Here is a 24578-nt window from a genome sequence, read left to right on the forward strand (position 1 = left end):
GTTTTGAGTGATCTGATAGAAATAATAGAAAGTGCTGGCTGGGTTTAGAAAGAACTATGCCTACATTCCTACCTAATGAAGGTTTTCCAGGTTCGTCATTGACCTACGTGATCTCTTTTTTGTTCCCTAATATTAGAATTCTATATGACTTGGGTCCTGTATTAGTGCAAGAGCTGAAGGATGGGTTGCAGCTGCTCCATTCTTTGTCCTGTGCGATGTTGCACCAGGAAGCCCAAGGGACAAGCATAACCTCAGTACACACTGCTGTTCAAACAGATTATAATCTATCATGCAGGAGATGTGTGCATAAAATTATCAGTTTGTGTGAACATCCTATCATAAAAGAACTTTTGTTATGCTGAAGAGAATAAACATTCTTGCTAAAAACAATACATTTGTAAATTCTGCCATCACTTATAATGGATTGCAAATGATCTTATTCTTTCAGGTAAGATTATAAACAGGATATGCTAATATTGCAGAATAAACATTATAATGTTTAGTAATTTTGTATATATGTAGGCATGTAAATGTAGGTTAAAATTTATTGCTATAAGAACAGAAGCAGAGCTTTCTTTTGAAATGTTGGCTTGGAGGCCTGCTTAAATTCATGTTATTAGCATTTCTTTATAGAAAGATGCCTCTTGGCAAATTTTTTGGTCTCATACTTAATGAACCGAAATTAAGGCCTCTACTGTTTATATTCAATGTTAGGTCTTAAAACTTTATAGTCAATGCTTGTATGTTTGTTTTTCTACTACTCTGAGGTGCTCTTTCATCATAATAATGCTTGATACTCCTACAAAGCCAGATGATGATCTGCACAAGAGATGTACTGCATTTTTAGTGAATCTTTTTGACTTATCAGCCCTTTGATCAGCATCAACCTTTTCTCTTTGAGTGAAATCACTGAATAAAAGTCTGTTCTGTGGTGACTTCATATACTGCTTTCTATCTATATCAAATTTCTTGCATACTTCTCTCTCACTCTTTATTGAGGATCATCTTTCCATAAAGCATTGCCTTCAAAAAAATCAAATATATATAATGAATGCATTTGCTGTGTTGGAGGAACCAACTGTCTTGGACCTGATAAGATCCTTTAGTTCTCCTGGCCCTTTAGAGGCCCAAAATATATCTAGTGTTTTGTCTCAGGAGCTTGCATTTTCAGTACTGTGCTCTTTTTAGGAATTTTTCAGCTTGCTGGTGGTCATCTTTTGTCAAAGCCAGTTCTGAAATACTGGAAATGGAAAAGTTTTTCACTTTGGTTAATTCTTGTTTGTTTAGATTTTATTATAGAACCTTGTGAGAGCCTTTTATTTTCCCTAAAATCTTGTTTGCTTGAATTTTTTTCTAGATTGAATATAGAGACCTATTCAAGTTGGTTATATTGATATTCCAAGGTCTTTAGCAAAACTTTCTGCCTCATAGGCTGGTTGCTTTTTAAGTGTTTTTCAGAATGTGTTTTCATTTTGCTCTTTGTTTTGTTCTTTTGTTTTTCACAGTCAGATGATAGTGATCTACCTAACAATTAACTTGTCCCAACTTGGGAAATTGTGAACTTTGAGGTAGTTTTCTGAGGGTTTTTTCAAGTGACTGTCCAGTGATCTCTTCTGACTTTTTTTTTTTTTTTAATCCTGCCTGTGAATGTCAACTAAAGGTGGAGAAACTGTTGTGATATACAATGCAAACAGAGACTTACTCCACAACAGGTGAAATCTGTCTGTTGGTTGCACAGGAGTCAGGGACTTTGGGAACTAAGAATTCAGGTTTTTCAACAGCTGGGTAGGCTGAACAGTCCCTGCAGAATATTTCCATATCGATTTAATTAGCTTTTCCTTCTGGAAGACCATTGCTTTAGAAAGTTAGATTAGCAGTACAAATTAAAAATTTAAGGAAGATTCTGATAGGAACATCTTTAGGAAAAAGGAACATCTTTGGCAAGTGGCTTATTTTCAAATAGTTTTCCCCTTATGCTGAGAATAGTTATTGTGCTACTTTCTCTCTTGACCCTTTTTCAAGCTTGAAATGGTAGGAAAAAACAGTCAAAAACTATTTAAAACAGTCCAAAACAAACAACTATATTTGCTTCTTGCACAGAACTCTTATTTGATAGCAAACAGGTTTACCCTCACAATTTTAATGAGTTCTCATTTGGGTAGTGGCATTTGGAAAATTCAACTAATGTTTCATGTCTGTATTTGAGGCTGTGGGAAAATACATGCTCTTGGTTGATGTTTTAGTAAAAATACATGATCACATAAAATGATAATGTAAAAAGGACTAGCATAAAGTTACTTGTAGAGTTGCATGTTAAGTTTTGAGTTTGATTTACATTTTGAAACTCAAAATTGAATTCATAGAGCTCAGGCACACAAAATAGCTCAGATTTGAAACAGAACCAAGGAAGGCAGGTATGAAATTAAATATATTTAAGGGATCTTTTACAACTTCAGTGTGATTTTTAAAGCAGTTAAACTGGACAGAGTATTTCAGGTTCTAAAGAATGTTTTTCTAATTTTCAGGGTTCAGAAATACGGGGGGGGGGGGTTAATTATAGTTTTCTGTTTCAATACATCATAGATTTCAACAGCAAACTAAATCTTGAATGTAAAATTTGCCAGTGACTTAACAGAGTAAACTCCCACCCCAGTTTAGGTCTCCTCTGTCTTCTAGTTATGTTACTACATATATATGGGAGTGGGGGGAATATTTATAAACAAACTGCTAGCTCCTTTGATGGCATAGGTCCTGTATGTTTAAAACTGTGTCTTGGACTTTATAGCTCTCTTGCAGTTACTGAGGTTCTGTTCTTTTCTCATCCATAACCTGGTCTGACCTCATAGCTGACCCTGCTTGAGCAGGAGGTTGGACTAGAAACCTCCTGAGGTCCCTTCCAACCTGAATTATCCTGTGATCCTATGATTTGGTTATGTAAGTTTTAATTTCAGTCTAGGTTTGTTTGTTTGTTTGTTTATATATGATATGCTTGTATAATAATATAAAGCGCATTGCTTTGGTTGCTTTAAAAATAAAAGGTGCAATACCTATGCATCCCTGTTTTTTAGGAAAGCAGTCATGATGTTTCTGTGTTAAGATATAGTCTCCTTTTAAATTTCGTGATTTCTGTCTATCTTATTTTTCTTGAATTTAAAAAGTTTTGTTACAAATCAAATTTATAAAATCCATTTGCTAACAGTGGACATTGTTAAAGGAATATGATGTCAGAAATTTTGCAAGATAAGTTAGCTGCTTAAAAATTGTGCCATAGGTACAAACATTTGCTAACAAAATTTCCTAGATCGTCCTTAAACAACAGCTGTCATCACTACTCATTTTTTGCAGGGGATGGAGTGCTAGATCTCTCTACAAAGAAAAGCGCAAGGTTGGAAGAATCAAAATATGATCCATCATGTTCTGAAAACTCAGTGTCTGGGTAAGCAACTTTTAGGACTCTCTTCAGCTTACGTAAAAGAAAATAAATCCAAGTCTCTCTTACTTCTCTGAAGTCAGGTTTTATGTTCATAACATATTTGTAATGTATATACTGACACACACATGCGGCTTTATATTTTGCTTTTGAAAGAATTTTTGTCACTCATAAGTGTGTGTCTATGTATATATCATATGTTTCATTTGTCTTTTTTCCTTTTTTTTCTGTTTAAAGAAAAGTTATCAGAACAATCACCAAACTTTAGTTCATGTTACTAAAAATGAACTGAAAATTAATTAAATAACACAATAAAAGCGGTAGGATGGTAAAGGAAATGTGAATATATTCTTCAAGAGTTTATTTAGGAAACTTTGATTTTGGACAAAAATTACAATGTTGATATTTAGATGTAAAATACTCTTCAACTGAAATGAACAAGTTAAATGGCTATTCTCTATAACATTCCTTAATACAAGAGGGAGAGAGAGAGAGAGAGAGAGCTCTTAATCATCATACTTACATCATAGTTCTGGCTATGGTGTGTGGTGGCAAATTGTTAAATTTGTTCATTCAGCAATAGGAATGGTATTGCATCTGCTGAAAGCTACCACAAAACTAGTGAAACACCTTGTTTTGTTGGATTTTGTTATGATTTTGGCATCCTCCCATCCACTAGCCATAGCAGGACCCTTTTTGTCACCTGTACGTGTTACAGAATTACTTACTACAAATAGGACTACAAACACAGTATTTGTTGAATGATGTAAAATTGCATTTTATTAATTTGTTGATACAAAGAAGTTTAAAAATTAATATGACTTTGTAATTAGAAAGCTATAAATAGTGGCTAGAAGTTTTTAAAACTGCGTTTATACTGCCAAAATGGACTTGATTGTTAATTACAGTGCTTTACCTTATTGTTGTAGAAGGCCTAGTTTTGTGCAAGTCTGGGATGTTTGTGTGTAGTTATGTACTTACTGCTGCAAATTTTCTATGAGGGGGTTGACTCTTTTATTACTTGTTTAGCGGTAACGTCACGTTTCTACTAACAAAAACTCCTTCAGGATTTGGGTATTTAATGGAACGTTAATTGTATAATTAAAATTATAACAGTGTTGCTCTGCAAGCATGTGAACAAGGGAGTATAGCAAGCACATGAGAATATTATCAAATACTGAGCTAGGATATAAAGTTCTTGGAAGGGCTGCTGTAGAAGCCACCGTATGATTTTGACGCACTGTCCTACCAGAACTGTAACATTTTGCTAGGATAATCATTTAACTACCACTTCCCAAAGGCTTAAAAGTATCAGAAGCAGTGATGTTACCGAAGCAAGGAGTATAATAAAGGAGTGGACCCTTCCCTTCCATAGCTGTGTGAGAGTCTCTCATACATCAGTTTACCATCGTTTCATTCCATCCATCCAGGAGACTACACAGACACAGAGAGGACTATGTGGAAAGAAGTGCTGAGTTTGCAGATGGTTTGCTCTCAAAAGCTTTGAAAGACATTCAGTCTGGAGCACTGGACATAAATAAAGCAGGCATACTTTATGGCATACCTCAAAAAACTTTACTTCTCCACTTAGAAGCCTTACCAGCAGGAAAGCCTGCACCTTTTAAAAACAAAACTCGAGATTTCAATGATAGTTATTCATTTAAAGACAGTAAAGAAACTTGTGCAGTCCTACAAAAAGTAGCCTTGTGGGCAAGAGCTCAAGCAGAGCGCACAGAAAAAAGTAAACTCAGTCTACTTGAAACCTCAGAATTAAAATTCCCAACAGCTTCCAGTTACCTCCACCAGTTAACTCTACAGAGAATGGTCACTCAATTTAAAGAAAAAAGTGAAAATCTTCAATATGAAACTTCAAGTCCTACTGTACAATTAAAAATTCCTCAGCTAAGAATAAGTTCTGTATCCAAACCACAGTCTGATACTGCTGGTCTTCTGGATGTTATGTACCACGTTTCTAAAACCTCCTCAGTCTTAGAAGGATCAGCGCTTCAAAAATTGAAAAATATACTCCCTAAACAGAACAAAATTGAATGTTCTGGAGCTGTAACTCACTCAAGTGTTGATTCCTACTTTCTGCATGGGGACCTCTCTCCTTTGTGTCTTAATGCTAAGAATGGAACAGTAGATGGAACCTCAGAAAATACAGAAGATAGTTTGGATCGTAAAGATAATAAGCAGCCAAGGAAAAAACGTGGCCGCTATCGGCAGTATGATCATGAAATAATGGAAGAAGCAATTGCAATGGTAATGAGTGGGAAAATGAGTGTTTCCAAAGCACAAGGAATTTATGGGGTACCTCACAGCACTTTAGAATATAAAGTAAAAGAAAGATCTGGAACGTTGAAGACTCCGCCGAAGAAGAAACTCCGATTACCAGATACTGGCTTATTTAATATGACAGATTCAGGGACTGGCAGCTGCAAAAATAGTAGCAAGCCTATGTAGAATAATTGTTAGAGAATTGTTTTGTGTGTGTGTGTGTATGTATGTCTGTATACACACACTGTGTGAGAAATACATATGCTCACTCTGACAGAAGACATGAAATTATACAGTTCAAAAACCACATACATGCCTTTTGAAAAATAGTTTTATTCAGGGTTTTCACTGTGGACAGAATTATAGAGTTGCTCACTTAATTCTGGTAGTGTGTATTTAATATAATCCTTGTATAAATAGGTGAAAAGATTCAGGTTTTATTTAGTAGTCAATAGCATAAAGATGTTTTGGGAAAACAAGTATTTGTCATGTGAAACAATTTTTAATTGGTGAAGAACCACTCTACCCATTCAATAAACCATCCTGTTACGGAAATACACGATCAATGGTTTGCAAACTTTTATACTTCACAGAATACTTGCAATAAATTGTAAGTAACTCAGATTATACAAATCAAGGGATTTTTTTAAAGAGTTAGTTCCTTACAAGGAAGTGGATTTGTGAAGTATTAGTAGGATATAGTACATTCTGTGAAAGAAAAAAAATTCATCGTTGCTTAAATATCCAATACAAGTAAGAAATAAATATTTCATTAATAAAAATGTATGTTAGCAGGCATAAACTGCATTTTTTATCATTTTAAGAGAATTTTGTTGTTGGTTTAGCAAGAAATTGGTGTTTACAAAATGTACACTTATGAAACCTGAGAAATTACTGTAGTTATAGAATTATTAAATATGAAATAAGATGGAATACTAAGAGCATAAAATAATTTAAACTTTATTAACATAATTTTCCTTTTTAGTTTGAAAAATAAGGTAATTTGTAAGGTTTAAGAAGAAAGTTGGAATGCAACTTAGAGCATGTTCATAATGTGCACAGAATGAGCTTGAGAACTTTTTTTTTTTTGTTTAAACGTGCTGGTTAGTTGATGTTATGACTACTTAAAATTTATTTAAGGATTGTGTCACACTCCTATTGAAAAACCTCACTGTAACTGTAATGTATTTGCTGCTGTGACATTTCAAAACATTTTCAGTTTATCAAAATTAATACCAATTTACGTTATCATTTTGCTAATAACCAAATTTGCAGTTCAGGGTCTTGATAGAAATACAAATATTAAACAGTGAAGCTGTTTTGAACTTTCAATAATATAAATTCTTTATAAATTTGGTAGTTAGAAGTTAGGCAGTTCACTTTAAATATGTAACTTTTAATAGAATTTAAGGGAGACCAATTACCTTCATATTACAGTTTTTAAATTAATTTCAAAGTATTCACATTGGACTTTATATAAATTTTGTCTGTGTAATATCACAAAGCATATGTTTACATGTGAAGAATGAGGGCTTGCTTCATACATTCAATATTGAACATCAATGCCCTTTTCCTGTGAAAATGTAATTATTTCTGTATACATCTAATTTGGCTTAGAAAAGAAACTTTTTTCCAACTTTTATACATTCTGTGCACATGCTTACAATTGTCAAATGTGTTTTTTCACTTAAATTTGCATGTGCATAGGTTAACTATATACATGAAATGGGACACTAGATACATATGGGCCGCACCAGGCAATTTGATTTTTAGATAAATCTGCCACCAAGTTCAGTGGCGAGCATATTTGCAATACTGATGGCAAAATCCAGCCCATATTTATTACCCTTATTAAAAGATAACAGCTTACATTTTTAAATATAATAAATCCTTAAGAAATTAAGTGAAACTGCACACCAGTGTATCAATTCTTTGGTCTCTCAGATCTATACTGAATATTCTTCAGCGATTAAGGTTTACTTGCATTTTACAAAATGAATCCTATTTTTTAAACAGAACTGTACCTAGTAACAAGCAGGTCACAAAACAGCAGATGTCAGGGTCATCTTTCATTATAAAAGAATTAAGCCATATTTTGTGAGGGCCAGAAGGATTAATTTGTTAATGTATCCCCACTGGAAAATGAAGTTGAAAAAAGCGAAATGTTTCAAAATCTGTCTTTATACAGTTTTACTTGCAAAAATTTGGGGCTTCAATACACTGCCTAATATTTGTACCATACTGATGTTTTCTACTCCTCAGACAATGCTATAAACTTGAGTCAGAAGTTTATATTGAAGGCAAGTTACAGTACTCTTTTTTATATCATTTAAAAGATGACCTGACCAAAAAATTGACAGGATTCATAAAATCAGGGATCATTTTACTATTGACTTAACAGTGCTCAGTAGTTTTGTATGTAATATTATAATTAATTTTCAACATTTTAGTACTTGTATTTATTTTTTGGTCAGAAATAGTATATTAAAATATTTTTTGATAGTTTATAGATGATATTCAACCTGTAAGTGTTTAAAAGGAACAGAATTATTTGTTTCTAATTATTAGGCTAACCTTTGATTACACAACTAAGGAAAGGCAGGGAAATGTGTAGATTCTCCTTCCCCAACCCCTGTGTATTCCATTAAATGTCATTTAAATTATACATTTTGAACTGTTTTATAAATTCAGTTACCAGTCACTACTTAGTAATTGACAATTTCTGAAAATTCATGTTTCAGCAGAATTTTAAATGAAGGCGAAAGCAAGCCCTACATGCTTTCTACTTATTTGAATGTTTCTCAAGTATTTTATATTAAAAAACAGTGCCTCTGTTTTTAGAACTACTGCTCAGTAAAGCTGTTTAAACCATTTCTGGTAGCTAATGACAATTTTATATTAAATTGTATATTAACTTTAGTGAGACTGATTTTTTTAGTTGTTTACAGTACAAATACTTGTATTTGTTTTTTAATTGCAGTATTTCCATTGTCGCAGTAATTTAGTAAAACTCTGTGGCTGCCTTGATTTTTGACAGATTTTGTTAACAACTGATTTCTAGGCAATTAGTTATATTTATGCATAAATCAATTGCACTATAATTCATGAATTATTTATTACAATATTTTCTAATGAATTCCATGTATTTGTCTTGTGTTGTAAATGTACTGTAATTCTGTTTCTTCTTTGTGTTGTTATATTCCTAAATCTGATTGTATGAATTTAATTGTTTAGTTAACGTGTTTCTACGTTGTAATTTGTAGTAAAGCACTTCAATGCTTTTGCACATAAATTTACAACACTGATGTGTGATTGATTTGCTCATTCAGTAAAAAAAAAAAGAAAGAAAGAAAGAAAAAAAGAAAAAGCTGTACACTGACTCATTTGACTTACTCCTGAGGCACAAGGTTAATAGCAGTAGCATAAGATCAAAACCTGTACAAATTAAGCATTTAGTGGCTATTTTACTATGAGAACATTTATAAAGCAGAAATAGGTGTTTCAAAGAAGGAATTTTTCTCAGAAAATATGCATTACTCAGAAATGAGAAGAAATTCAGAAAACTAAAAGATGTATGTATTATAAAATTTTGCAGCTGAAAATCAGCAAAAGCAGTAAGGACACTTAAATGGAACTGAATGTTCATTTTCCTAATGCAGTTATCTATATATCTAATTATATTAGCTTTTTGGTGGAGATTTATTTACTTAACCAGAAAATGAACATTTCAGTAAGTACAAATTTATATTTCTGTAATAGTTCTATTCTTTCCATATGAGTATTTGACAATACGTTTTGTTCCCAGTTGCGTTGTTCTAAGTCTTCAATGACGTTGCTATATTGATCTAAGTTGTGTGTGGCTGAGAAGACAGAGGATAAAACTGTAGGGAAGGAAATCTTTTGGCAGTCTTCTAATGGAGTCCTTTCTGGACAGTTTGTTGGGTTTGAGGAGAAGGCAAAGATTTACTTTTTTTCTTTTTTAACATAAAGTAATATGCTGGAAAGATAGTTCTTAACCTTAAGACATCTCAGCCTTAGTGCCAATTTTGGATTCCAGTCATTTGCCACTCCTTGGTATTGACTGCCCCTGACCTCCAGCAGGGAAATAATGCAATTCCGTGCTTAACTCTTGCCTTCAGAGATATCATGCACAATGGGAACTGGGGGAGCAGCATGTATTGATGCTCTCCCTTTTAACCCTTCTGTTTCCTACCCACTCTCTCTAACCATCTTTCATGTGATTTGTAGGAAGTGCAAGACAGTTCTGTGAAGGAAGCATGCAATTGTGAAAGCAATAACCCTTCCTTCTCTGTTTGGCATTAATGTTAGAGCCTTTTGTCCTGAGGAGAGTCTAAATTAGAGTGTGACTACACAAACTTAAAAGCGTTATAGGAAGGAATTGCAGGGAATATTAAAGCTTTAATTTGTTTGCATATTAAGCTCCACTCCCAAATTGCAACAAAGTCAGGAGTTGGTGCATTTCACAAATGTAATGGCACTACACTAAATGATTCCCCATAATAGATGAAGTTGCCTGTCAGCCTAAAAAAACTAACATATATCAAGGGAAAGGAGATTATAAACATATTATGCAAGGGTAGATAACCAGGAAAGAGATCATATTAGGAGATGGAGGAGTCTCCAGTATGTCTGTGATAATCAGGATGTAGCTTCATTCAGTAGGTTGATCTTCATATAGCCAATTCAAAGCAGTTTTGAGGCATTTGGAAAGCTTGCTTGCTAGCTTTGAGAAGCTTTCAGGGTTCTGGAAGTTTCTTCCACCAGTGAGCATGTATTAAATAAAAATTACTCACATTTTGGATATAAGTGGCTTACAGTTAAAGATCTCCAGTGAAACTCCATTAGACATAGCTTATAAGTCTAGAAAGACAAACATCTATCTGTTTAGAGATTTCAGCCTACAGCAGGAGGTACCATAGTCATCATTTTAGCAAATTAGTACTTAACAAATTTACTGCGATTTACAAACAAAATATTGAAGACCTAGTGCTCTGTTCATTTTTTTTCTATATAACTTTAAAAAACATTATTTCATTAAAGTCATGGTGGTGAGGAAGGCAATTAATTTTTTATCCATAATTGAATTACTAGAATAAACTTTCTTTTTACAAGTGATACATTTTAACATCTGGTGACTCCTGAATTTGTAGGACAATCTGTAACAAAATGGCCCCAAGTTAAGTCAGAGAAGTAACACTCAAATTCTTCTCAATGTAGTGGCATTTCAAAAACAGTTAAATCAATGTAGTGGCATTTCAAAAACAGTTAAATCTTGACAAGACATACCCTTGAATAATGTTCTTTTTATTTTAGATTGCAAGTGCAAAGAAGGGTTTTGTTGTTTTTTCTTCTTCTAATGCCATCAGTTATTTCAGTTTAAGTGTAATTACAATTTCAACCAATAGTATCAGGATTATTTCAGGCTTTTATGAGCTCTAAACTTTAAAATTCATGGGGGACAATAAAAATACAAAATTATGTATGTATAATTTTTAGTGAGAAAGATAAAGCAAAAAGTTATTGTTGATGCTAATTACACTGAGTATGAACTAATTAATAGGCAACTTTATATAAACATATGTTAATTTTTAAAAATGTTTGTTCCTTGATCGATATGGTTGTAAAACTAATCAAAATGAATTTTTTCCAAAGTATAGGCTTAAATACAAAAAAATTACATGAGGTGATATTAGAGTGAAAAGTTAGTGTCATGTTCAGAGTTTGGTGATATGTTTAAACAATACATACTTTTCTAAAACAGAATTCTTATAATATTTTCTGCTCGTGCAATTGGTTTCACTAAAACATTTGAATTAGATGTTAACTATCTGATGATAGTTGCTATCCAAGATATGGATTTTGTATTTAGTTGGAGAGAGATCTGTATTAATTTCTACCATGGAAAATTTTCAGCTTTTCAATATAAATGATTTATTAGGTAAGTAGTGACATTAGTTTTAATAATTGATAAGAAATGAATTAAATAGTTAAGGTAATATTTCATAAGTGATTTTATTCTGAGTGAATATCTTTGAGAACAACTGCTTAGAAGTCTTACTTAGATATAGACCTACCCTGTATTTGAGATTTAAATCTTTGACACAGAATTTACTTATTTCAGTGGTGATTGTTTCTGTATTATTAAGGAATCCGTGCGTGTTGTGCATGTGCACACGTGTGTAATATATTGCAATGAAAAGCCTGTGACAGACTCCTGCAACGTATTTAAAAATGAAAAGGGAGGCTTGTATCTAAAAAGGAACAGTAACAGCAGCAAATGGCCATTTTTAAAACTTTACGTTAGCCTGTTAAGATTCAGTGTCTGTTCAAAAATAAATCCTAAAAAGGATTTTTAAATAGTATGCTGAAGAGCATTCAATACACTATGGTATGAATTAGGATTATAGATGGTCGTGTTGAAGCTCATAACTGGGATGCAGAAGAGATGGGTCTGTTACTGCCTCTGCCAGAAGCTTCAAATGTGACCTTAGGCAAGTCCCTTAACCTGTMTGTGCCTCAACTACTCAGTTTGTGAAATGGGAGTAATACTAAACTCCCAGGCTGGTGGTGAGGCTTTACTTTGTTAATGACTAGGGTAGTTTGAAACATCAGGAACTTAATATTATTGAAATTACCTTTAGATATGAGAAGCTATGTTTCAAAGTATTGGTTTTGTCTATTAATTTCTTTCTAATTATTTTACTTCTTACCATCGTAGGACTATCATCRCTATGTATAAGATACACATCATTTCAAGTGAAACTTGCAAAGATAAATGAATTGTACAAATAGATTAGAAACTGCTTTGCAAATTTCAGGGTTTTAATCTTGAGTTTAACCATTATAACAGACATTATATATGGTATTTTACTGTAATTTATGTTTTGTTTTGATTTGTTTTCATTTCCAGTTCAAGTTCAACAGCTGATGCAAAATCAGAGGAAACAACTAATTTGGAAAAAGGAAAATCAACATTAAACAAAGTTTTGGAGACTTTTTGTTCATATCACTGGCAACAGACTTTGGCCATGTTAAAATTTTTAATACAAGATGAAAATGTTTCTATAGTTTGTAGTTGCAAGCAAACGCATTTTGTCCACTCTGAAACTCCCAGTTCCCTCACTGAAGAGGATAGTCATATTTTATTTTGCAATTGCAACAGACATACGCTGACAAAAAGGTGCTGTTTACAAAATCAAAGACCAAACACTTGTTTACCACCTCTGTCTGTCTGTATTAAAGATTTCCATTGTTTGTCATGCCAAGCTGTAGCAATTGGATGTATTAAGACAGTGGTGAATAAAGCATGTAGTTCTCATAGGTACTGTGCTGAACAGTTACAAAATCGTAACAACAGGCATTCTGTGAAAGCGGCAGCATGTACATCTTCTGCTAAGGATTATGATGTGCTGAACAGCATTAAAAGTTCAAGTAGATCTCGCAGCCCATCACCACCTCCACTATCACCTGTACAGAGTAAAGAATTTGAAACATTGGAAGGATCAGTTACAGATTTTCCAACTTTAGACAACAAGCTTGAAATATCCATCAACCAGCCTCCATCCCTCTTGCCAGCTGAAGAAAGCAATGGAAAATTTGATTATGAAAGTAAAACTTGCAGAGGAAAAGTGACTGAGTATTCAGACAGAACATTGCTATCAACAGATCAAGAAAGCAGCAATTGCTATATAAATTCTGAGAAGTTTGAGAAAGGTGAGCATTCTGCCATTTTTCAAGATTTAATGGACCGTATTAATGAAAAATTAAAATCAATAGAAACTACAGATATAGCAACAAATCTTGTAAAATTTTCTAGCAGTGACAGGGCACCAGAAAATGATGTGAAGTTGGGAGACTTCATAACCTCTCTCTTGCATAACGCTAAGGCAAGTGATTACAGTTTTATGGAATTACTTAGCCAACATGATAAACAAATGGAAAATAAAATTATCCAAACAAGATTTCGCAAGCGTCAGGAAACTTTATTTGCAATGTATAATTCCCCTGATTCACCATTCATTCGACGACAGTCTTTGCAAATCAAGAGGGAACTTGCAAGCCTTGATGAAACTCTTATAAGAAAAAAGTCCAGTTCTGAGAGAAATGCAAAGAAATCTACAAAAAATTTTGATAAGATATACCCAGACAAAAGACACAGCTTTACTGTGATAGAAGATAAAGCTTTGCAAGATCTTGAAAGTAATCCATGTATGAATTGCCAAAGCCAACCAGTGTGCTTTCCAATACACCAGCCAGAATCTTTCAAACTACCTCTTGCTGGTTTTCAAAGCAGCTCTGGCTTTCTGTCTTTTTCAGAAAACAGTGCTATTGCAACCAATCAAATTAACTTTGCAAAAAAGCAAGGAGATTTTGCAACCATAAAAGAGACTGATCAGATGTCTCTGAAGGAGGAAGGCAAGAGAATCTTGGGCAGAACTAAACGTAACATTGTGCCACCTGGATGGTACTCTGTATATGTAACAAACAATATTGTATTTGGAAAATCATCCAAAGCAAAAAAGTCTTTAGAAAGTTTGGAAAAAATGAAAATAAAGAAATACATTCACACTGAAAGATGTAGTGACAGAAATGTAAGCAAAATTGCAAGAAACACAAATCTACAAGTTGTTGTAGAGCGTTTAGAAGATACAATAAACTTAGCCAAAAAGACTAACAACCCATTGTTGGATAGTTACAAAATAAGCCAAAAATTAAAAGATTGTGCTTATGAGCATGTTATGAACCCAGCTGCTAGGAGAGGCTTACCTTTCAGTCTGAATGAAACAAGATGCATAGGACAAAGTTTCCTTCCACATTCGCATGTGCCAAGCAGCAGTAAAACCACAACTGCGTGTGTGACAACAAATAAGCAAGAAGTGGGTATAGATCAAGAAATTAATGACAACCTTTTGAAATCTTCATCCTTTGATTCATCCAGTTCAACTTCCAGTAATGGGGACTTGCATACCACTTCCGAAGTTGGAGAGATCTCATCTCCCTTAAACTATTCTAGCCCTATTAAGCTTATGTTTGTCTCAGAGGTTAATAGCAGTGAAGGAGTCAAATATACTTTGACATCTGCAACTGCATCTTCTAAAGCAAATACAGATAGTTGTTCGTTGCAGGGGTACACAGACACTGTGTTGGAAGAACAGGCCACAAGAGATCTTTCTTGTGCAGTCCGTGTCAAGGATTGTAATCACAATGAAAATAGCACTAAGGAGGAATCAAGTTGCATTTATGCAGAAGCAAATATAGGCTCTTGTGCTGGTGGTCAAACTAACTCAAATAATTCTAAACAAAATGAAGAAACTGTGGAGAAATCAAGCAGTAGCAGTGAATTGGTTTTAAAAAGAAAACCTGGTAGACCAAAGAAAATAGGTCCTCAAGTTGTTAAGCAGATTAAGAGACCTATTGGACGACCTCCAAAACCAAAAACAGACTTAACTGAAAGTACAGAACGTAGAACTGAACTTAGCAGTGGTGGGAAAAGTACCAAATCTGATGCAGCGGTAATGGAAGAAGTTAACAGTAACAAAAATATTATTGTGACAGTTGTTTTTGGAAGGTCAAGAAGAACTAAAAGACATGTTTCTGAAGGTAATCTAAATGTAATCAGCGTTCTGCCTACACAACACATTGATTCCAATTTTGCCAGTGATCATAGTAAGGCAAGGCAAAATGCAGAAACTGAAAATGCTTTGACTGAAATAGTAAAAGCCTTACAGAATTCTGCTACTGAAAATGAAGTCTCTGGTTATGACTATATTAGACCTATCAAGAGTAACCCAGCATCACCACATCGTTGCAGCAATATTATACGGCCGGTTAAAAAACCTTTAACCACCATTCGAAAACCTGGTAGACCAGCAAAAGTAAAAATCTCTGGCATATCAGTGACTGTTAATAGATTTTCACCTCAGGAAAGAAAAGTGAGTATTAGCAACTGTTTGCCTCCTTTGCAACAACAGAACATGTTAGAAAAAACCATACCACAGGAGAAAAGCAATCCACTGTGCAATAAAATGGGTCAAGTAAAGAGCATTCAGAAAGATTCTAGAAAGGATGGATCAGACAGTGTTATTACAACATTGTCAAGAAAACGTGAAACTCCATTGAGACATTCTGTCAGAGACAGAAAACCCTCACTTCACTTTTTACATTCATTAGCATCTTCTAGTGCATTTACTTGTAGAAGTGCCTTGCTACATAAATCTTACAAACTCCATTTGAGAAAAGCTAAAAATCAAAAGGATAAACATAGGCAATCAAATCAGAGCACAGCATCCAAAGATACCTCAGAAATGAGAAATTCAGGGAATGCAAAAAAGGGTCCTGAGGATGATGAATTCAGGCCCACTAATGAAGTATCATCAGATCCCATTTTTTCATCAAATCCTTCTCTCAGGTGGTGGGCTACTTCCACTTCAAACGACACTTTGTTGGAAGAACTAAATAATAGATTTGAACAGATAACTAATACCTGGTTGCGAGTGGGGGGAAATGAGTTTGATAAATGTGTATGTGAAAAAAGGGATCCCATTGAACAAGACTGTAACACTGCAATGTCAAATCCTTTAGACTCCTGCCTTGTAGAACTTGAAACATCACCTATAAAAATGCTTTTTCAGAAAAAGTGTAATATGAATGAACTCTGTACCTGGTTTATGCAAACTACAGAAACACAATCTCTCTCTCTAGTGAGAAAGGCAAATGCTCGCAATCCTTTAGAAGTAGTTAATAACAGAGAGATAAAGATGGAAACTAAACAATCTGATCTTAGTACTTGCCCTTTCAGAAAGCACTTTAAAAAGTTTGCACTATCCTCTCCTTCAAAACCAGCAGGAAAGTTACAAATATTACATAACATGGTCAGCTCTCCAGTCTTAAGCATGAAAAGTAATTTCACCTTAGCCAGATTAAAAAGAAGTGAATTTAAGAAGTTACAACATGATAGGTGGGGACAAACGAAAAAGCTATATAACCAGGCTCCAGGAGGCTGGAAATCGAAAAAGAAAAATTTACAGTTCTTTTGCCAAAGCCAGTTGTTTAAAAGTACAAGTGAGGAAACCAGTGATGAAATGTCCAAGCTCCAGGAAAAAAATGCAGTAGAAATCCATACCACTGAAGCTTTGGTGGAATCTCAGAGTAGTCTCTTGTCAACTGGAAATGAAGCCAGAGGTGCACTTGTCCAACAGATGATGGGATCTTCTGACTTTAACCCACATCCTGGTTTAGTAAATATACTTAAACCACATGCGGAGACAAATGGAACAATTTGTGGCCAACAAAATGTTAGAAAAGAACAAAGCCAAGATAAACTGTTTCAAAATGCATGGAAAGCTAAAACTTTTAGAGATTGTAGAATATTTTTGAGAAAAATCAGCCATATTGAGCAGCACAATTCATTTAAGTTAAATAATATCATTTATTATCCTGAAGTTGTTGAAAGTAAGAGCAATCAGGCTTATATGGAAGAAAAAAGACATCCACTTTTAAGGTCCCATTCCACTAAGCAAAATGCATTAAAGAAACAAGAAAATGAAATGGAAACATCTAAAGGAACTAATTCTTCCAAAGTGACTGAAAGGCTGGATGACCAGTTTAGCAGCAGAAAATTAAGTAGTGGTGTAAACCATGATGATAATCCTGCTGGTAATTCTGAAGTTCTTATCAGAATAAACAAAAGAAAAAGTCCACAGTGGGAGACAACAGATACAAATATAAGGAAAAGGCATAAGAGACAATCATGCAATAGTGGACAAATGGCAACTTATTACCCAAAGTACCAGCTAGGTAAGTTCTTGTTCCCCCCTTCACCTTAACACTGTAAACTTAAAGAATTGGATAAATCAAATAACTAGGCACTTCAGATATTTTTTATTGCATGATATTCATTTTAATTTCAGAAGAGTAATAAAATTTACATTTTATAGCATCAGAATAGTACAGAAAGTGCAATTTTAAAATGTATATAATTTACAATGTAGTCTTTCAACTACAATACATGTATTACATTCTATTATGACTATTAGTAGCATACCAAGATGAAAGAAAAAGAGGTAACTAATATAATTCAGACAGACAACAAATTAAGTTCTGATGTATCTTAAGTCGGGGCAGCTGGTTATTGATTTCAAAAGGAACAGAATTTCATTCCACTGTGTAGTTTCTGATATTATGAGAAAGGTTTAATTATAAAATGAAGCAGAAACTCAGTGTATTAACATATAATTGTAAAACAATAAACTTTTTTTTGTCATTTAGTGATTTCTAGTGTAAATCCATAATGGATTTATAATTAAATAGCAATATCTGTAATGGATTTATAATTAAAGTAACAAATAGTCCTACATACTTCTGAGAAGTATTCATTCGATCTGTTTCAGTGTCAGCTCAATGCCACATGAAATCTGCTGACTCAAAGGGGTTTGTTGTATTGACTCCTTACAGAACAATTTCCAATATGAAATTATTCTAGTCAAGAACAACATAAAATTTCCATGCTAAGTGTATTTGTTTGTAATATTTTTAGGCTAGTCTGAAATTAAATCCATTTTTTAAAGCAGGATATTTATAACACATTGGTATACAACTGATCTCAGAAAGGCCACTTAAAACAGGTCCACTTGTGAAATTATTTTTCCTTTTAAGTGAAGAGAACTCCTTATACAGAAGTTTCAGCTCATTTTAATAAAATAACTAAAGTATTAAGTACTCACCAAAGTACAAAAAGGTTCTGCAATAGAAATTATATTACTGCAGAAGTATTAATTTATAGAAACAATATCATATTAGCTAATCTGAATATATTGCCTAGAGAATAAAAAAAATACTTAAAACATCAGAACAAAATCTGATGTCCCTCTTTTATTCTATATTGAAGAAAACTATCTATGATGATGAACTGAATGATTAATTTAAGTTGTAATATAAACAATATTATGGCTACTACAATATTATATAGTATACTTCATGTCTTTTGTGCTTTATGTAATGTATGAAATTCTTTGTATTAGGCTCATTCAGTATAATCCACTTCTCCAAAAGTACAGTTTTTTGGAATGTATATTTATGCTATTATTTTGTATTTTAATTCACTGATTTGGGGCCAAACGCAACATAAAAACTTGTTTTTAAAAAGTTCAAACCTTGACACAGAATTGCTATAAAAAAGCCAGAACTAGAAAGGGAAAGGGTAACATATATCCATTCTTTTTTGCAAATGAAGAAAGAGCTCTCTCATACTTGTTTTCATTTTGTAATTTTGACTGTAGTCAAGAAAAATCTGCATTCAAATTATATTTATCTTAAACTTTTTCTTACTATAACAATGTAAGAATTATTACTGTAGTGTGGTCTCCTGTTAGTTCCAATTGGGACTCATAATTTTATTTACCTGATAACTTTCCTCCTTCAGTTTTGACTTTTAGGAAATCTGATAACTATTTTAAGATTTGACATTATTTCATTTTCAATTTTTGTTATTTCCCCTTTTACTCATAGTTTCTCATATCAGTTGTTGTCTTTAGAAAGGGTATAACAGAAAGAATTGTGATTCTGGAACTTTGTCCAAGCTTGTGACCCCAAAGCTTTTTTGGGGTACTGTTGCAGTATCAGGGGATTGTCTGATACAGAAAATGATGTCTTCTCTTGGCATGTTGATTCAGATTTGTGTACTGTCTGCACTAGCCAAGGAAATCATATAAACATTTTTAGTCAAGCATACAGTTACTGGCTAAAAAGAAGGAATATGATTTCTAGTTGTGCATGCATGCGTTTCCAAACATAACTCCTGCATCTGGAAGTTTTATGCACATGAAAACATCATTATTCATTCATATGTTCTTTGGATTGCATTTTTGTTGATGTTTGATGATGATGATTTATATCATTGTTCTGTTGCCATATTTGAAATGCTATTATACACACATTTATGATAAATATTTAAAGCTTTTCTTCAAGTTTTATTGATCTGGGTGTCTTACCAAATGTTGTTGAAAGGTGTTGTGATGCTGTTTTACTCTGAAGCACTGAGGCAAGTAGGCAGAATGTTATCAAATTGTTGTGCATACCCAATTTTTGTTAAAACTGTGCAAGCAGAATAGGGTCAGTTGAATTCTTAAGACTAAGATAGTACCAAGCAACTAGAACTAGCCATGCATTCAATCTAGCAACAGAAGAGATTTGGTCACTTTTTTAAATTGTTTTTTTCAAGGTAAGGTGGGTGTTGGATACATTGGTGCATATTTTTGATACTACTTGGCTTGTGAACTGTTGATTCAACAATGCATTCGATTAGCTGAGGCGGTTCCCTTTCATTGTAAATCTATGTTCTGACCATGTTAATTATTTTCTTTGGGAATACTGAAACATTATTTACTGCCTATGGTAGCAAAGAAAATCACGTAAGCCTACTTTTAGGAAAATGTTTATGTTTCTTTCCATGAGGATGGTTCAGTGTGTTTCCCTCAGTATTGCTGAAGACCACATTCAGATGCTTAGGACTTGGCTAAAGTAGACACAAAAAGGCTTCAAGAGAGCCAAGCTAAAATAAGAGAAACATTAATCCAATGATAAAATTGGCCATGATAAAAGACTTCATTTTAGGAACTTAGCATATAAAAATATTTCATTATTTCCCTCAGGAGAAGGTGTGGATTTATCAGAATACCAAAGGGAGCTGTGGACCTACCACAGCAGCAGGCAATAGCACATGCTCTGATTATATGATATGCTATATCGTGCCCTTCATATTAGGGTGGGAGCTCACATGAAAAAAACTTTCAAAATCAATTCTGATCACTTGAAGCTGGAATTTTTTCTTTGTTTAATATGAACTTTTTCATTTTCTCCCTTATAATGTGGCTGTTGGGCTGGGCAAGTAGTCTAGAGTTTTAGAAAAAAAGTCTATTCTATTTGTTGGCAGAGGATTTAAAATTTCAATTTTAATTTTTTATTATATTTGAATGCTATTTTTAAATGCTATCTTAATGAGATAAAGTTAGCTAAGTGCTTGAAATGAGAATTTGCTAATCTATGTAATCATTTCAAAGTAGAATACAAGATTAAGGAATCTAACTGAAAACTGGGCATTGTATTTTTATGAGTCTAACTGGACTCCTGATTTTGCATGTAAAGTAATATCTATTTTAATATATTAATATGCCAACAGTCAAAACTTTTCTCAAACTTTACATGCCTTACTTGAAATATTCTTAAAGTTGAAAGGATATATTGTATGCACCTTTTGTACATACATATTAGTATGGTATTAATATTCCAGTGTTGTTGCTTACTTGTATTAGGGTGGTGCAGTCCAGTTGAGATAAGCTTCCACAATGTGAATCACTTTACGGCTACAGTGGAAAAAGACATTAGTCCCACACCAATGATCTAGTGACAAAAACAAGTTTTTTAGCAAGTCTCTCAAGCTTTCTAGTTCTTGAAGGAGCACATTCTACTCTCCTGCTGTGGGACAAATTTAAAATGCTAGGTCAGTTAAAATGCAAAAAAGACATACTGAAATAGTCATTAAATCTGTTGCTTTTGAGAAAACCTTTTCAACGGCCATGTCTTAGCTCTTTTCTTAAAGGCTTTTCATCAGAAGCATTACTTGGCTTCAGAATAAGCTTCACTGGTGATGCAGAATAAGCAGATGGAACTTTTTATAACTAATTGTCAGAAAGGAAGTTACTTTTTTACAGACAGCCGTAAAACAAACTAAGCAAATTAATAGAAAACATAGAAAAAATATTGGCATTGTCAATAAGTGGACCTTTTTAATGCAGAAATATAAAAGCAGAGATGTAAACTTGATATATAGTTGACTAAACTTATATAATAAATCCAGACTCATTTAATGAACTCAGTGGTCTCTGCGCCATTCCCCTTAATGCAGCTGCAGCAACTCTACTACAGTCAAATACTCCATCGTCTTTAACACTCTGGAATTCCACGTACCAAACGCAATGATACAGCCTTTCCTCCCCTTGTGTTTCCTCTCCCATCATGTAATCTACTGTACTAGCTCAGTAAAAAGTTGAGAGGCGTATAAATTTTGGATGCTGTTTTGAATAGGGCTGGTTTACATGTTGGCTTGAGGTATGTTGTTCCTTACATTATCATGAGGATTTGGAGCTAAGGATTTTTAATTTAGCTTATCTGAACTATAGACTTCTTTCAAAGAACACAACTCTGAAGTCTTTCATGTTCATTAAGCCTTTGTATATGAATTTTATGCCCAAGGTTATACGTAAGGGTTCTTTTTCATCATTTTATTCAGTATTGTCTCATCTTTTTTTTTTAGTTGATATACTAACATTTGATTTCCAGAAAGACTGAGAAACTCATTCTTATCTTTTCCTGTTTGCCCTCAGTCCGGAGGAAATTATTGTTAGACTTTGTAGCTTTCTTTAGGAAATTGAAAACACTATATAAATATGGTTTCTATATTTTTGCTTAAGCCTTTCTCCAGAAGAGAAAATAGGAGGTTTCCCAGCCCTGCATAGTGATTTTGAAAATATAACAAGTACATATCCCTTTTAAAATCCTGTCTTCTGTTAAGAGTTTAGTGCTCTAAAGAGTTGCAGTTGATGTTAGATGCTCAGGAAAAGGATAAAGATCAAACAACACAGCCTGTGATGGCATAACTTGTTTGTACAAAGTATATTCTTAAGTCTTGATTGTATATGCTAGCATAGATTTTGCTATAATTCTGCTAGTAATTGGTCACAAGTGGTAAAATAAAAAATACTCAGTTTTTGGAACTAATTTGATAAAGTGTTTCAGAAAGAAAAAAAAATATTTTAAGTATCTTTAACCCTGAGTCAGCAAAATGTTTAACTGCATGAGTAGCTCTGTGAAGTCGCTGCAGCTATTCACTTGTAAAGGTGATCTACTAAGCCAGGTTTTAGACAGTACATCTAAATTTATATAAAAATAGTGTAGATCTATATAAAATACTGCTTTGTTACAAATGAAGTACTAGTGTATCCTTCTGAAGAAAAGTTTTAAATTATTGGTGCAAAATTTTCATATAATTTAGATCAACTGGAATGAATAATAAAGAAATATGTGAAAATTTCTATGGACATGATAAATTATACAGAAATAGAAATTTGTCTTTTTTTTTTTAATACTGTCAATACAGTATTATGTAGTCTGACCATCATCAGGAAGGTTAGTCATACTGAGACAATTCCACATTACAGTGTCTTGCTGTGGGGAAATATTCCTGTTCAAGAAAGATACTTTAATCCGTAGAAGCATGTATGCTATGTATCTATTGTGCATTCCTCTATTGCTTATACCACAACACTAGTGTTCTTTTTCTTGCACTTAATTTTTGTAAAGTGTCTTATACTAGAATCCTCATTTAATTACCTTCAAAAAGTACAGAATCTAGTTCGAGTATGCGAGGTGAAGATTTCTAACAGTGCTGGGAAGACTGGGCTGTTTTTACATATATTCATGGCTAGATTGTTTTCCTTCCTTAATTCCTCTTTCCCCCAATCAAAACACAGTTTTAGATTGTCCATTCTTTGAGGTTCAGACACCTTCTTCAGATTCTCAAGCCAAATATACTGCCATATTTATTAACTGTTTATCCTTTTGCTAACACTGTCCTTTAATTTTGCTGTAATTAGCCATTTTAATACAAATTTAACGCAAATTTTAATACAGATTTTGGCAGTATTTTAAGGACAGCATTTTCTTATTTTAAGGTTTTTTCTCTCCCATTTCCCGTAGTGAAAATGAAAAGTAAAGACTCTCTACCCTTTAAAATGGCCTTAAGTCTTGAGTGTTCCCTAGGTTATCAAGTGTTTTGAAAAGCTTTTGACAGCTTTCAGATTCCAGTTAAGCCTGATATTTTCTAATTGGATGTATCTGAATGGAAGTTATTTTATAGGGAAAACCCAAGATTATAAGAGCAGCATTTTGCATTCACATGCACACAGCACTTGCAACATCATCGTTGACATTTTTGCCCTTAGCAGTATAATTGAGTTAGTATCATGCTCTGTGGCCTTAGTGTAATGTGAAACATGATGGTGAGCTTGTGCTTGTAGCTGGTGGAGAACACTTATACACTCATCATTAACAAAGCTGACTGCCTAGTTATTTGAAAGATACTATTAGGTGTTTTAAAATAAACAAGTCTGAAGAAAGATTATTTTTGGTAACCCAATTTATGCTTTTTAACAGATAAATCTATGTTTTGTAGATACGTACCTACATATGTAGGATATGTGCCCACCTATGAAATGAGAACATTTCTAATGTACCATTTTAAGAAAGAATCCCTTTCTTGCAATACTGCAAATGGAACTCAGATTGAAGTCCCAGTTTAGAAGTTAATTGGCATTATTTATTACTTTCTGTTGTTTGCAGACAATTTTTATAGTGCCTATTAAAATGTTAGAAAATAGAAGTTGTTTCACTGCAGTCAGATAACTTTTAAAAATATTGCAGATTCTCTAACCGTACAGTAATTATAATATATTCCACACATTTTTATCAGGTTCCTAACCAAGTTACAACTGAAATAAAATACTTTTTTGATTGGTGGCAGTGTACCTTAATAAGGTAATGTCTGCTGTTCAAAAGCATCTCTCCATCTTCTCATTTCAACTTCATAAGGTGTTACCTTGAATTACTTCAGTTTTCATATTTCCTCCATCTGTTATTTCTTTTTCTGAATTGTTAGATTGCCAGCTTTCAGCTGACTGACTTAGCTACTTTCTGTACTTGTCTTGTTTTGTCATCTAACTGCTCACTTTCTGTTTTTTTCTTCAATACGTGATTTTGTCAACGTTATTTTTTATTCTACTCACTTTAAGTCAGACTA

General features: G+C 33.4%; 1 protein-coding gene across 4 annotated transcripts in view; it reads left to right on the top strand.

Moving 5' to 3' along the window:
* The window catches only part of LCORL (ligand dependent nuclear receptor corepressor like), a 69860-nt gene that overhangs the window by 34974 nt on the left and 10308 nt on the right, over positions 1-24578 (top strand). The window contains exons 1-3 of one of the 4 annotated variants that reach the window (XM_026081340.1): positions 2904-2934; positions 3346-3436; positions 12639-18457. In XM_026081340.1, coding sequence (XP_025937125.1) covers positions 2922-2934; positions 3346-3436; positions 12639-17553 — 5019 coding nt within the window. In that variant the 5' untranslated portion in view covers positions 2904-2921 and the 3' untranslated portion in view covers positions 17554-18457. Of the gene's footprint in view, positions 1-2903; positions 2935-3345; positions 3437-4860; positions 8849-12638; positions 18458-24578 lie in introns of those variants that run through there. The other 3 variants (XM_026081339.1, XM_026081338.1, XM_026081341.1) reach the window with 3 other exon arrangements.

This window comes from Apteryx rowi, unplaced genomic scaffold (assembly GCF_003343035.1).
Source record: "Apteryx rowi isolate R43461 unplaced genomic scaffold, aptRow1 scaffold_543, whole genome shotgun sequence".
In the NCBI taxonomy this organism is placed as follows: domain Eukaryota; kingdom Metazoa; phylum Chordata; class Aves; order Apterygiformes; family Apterygidae; genus Apteryx; species Apteryx rowi.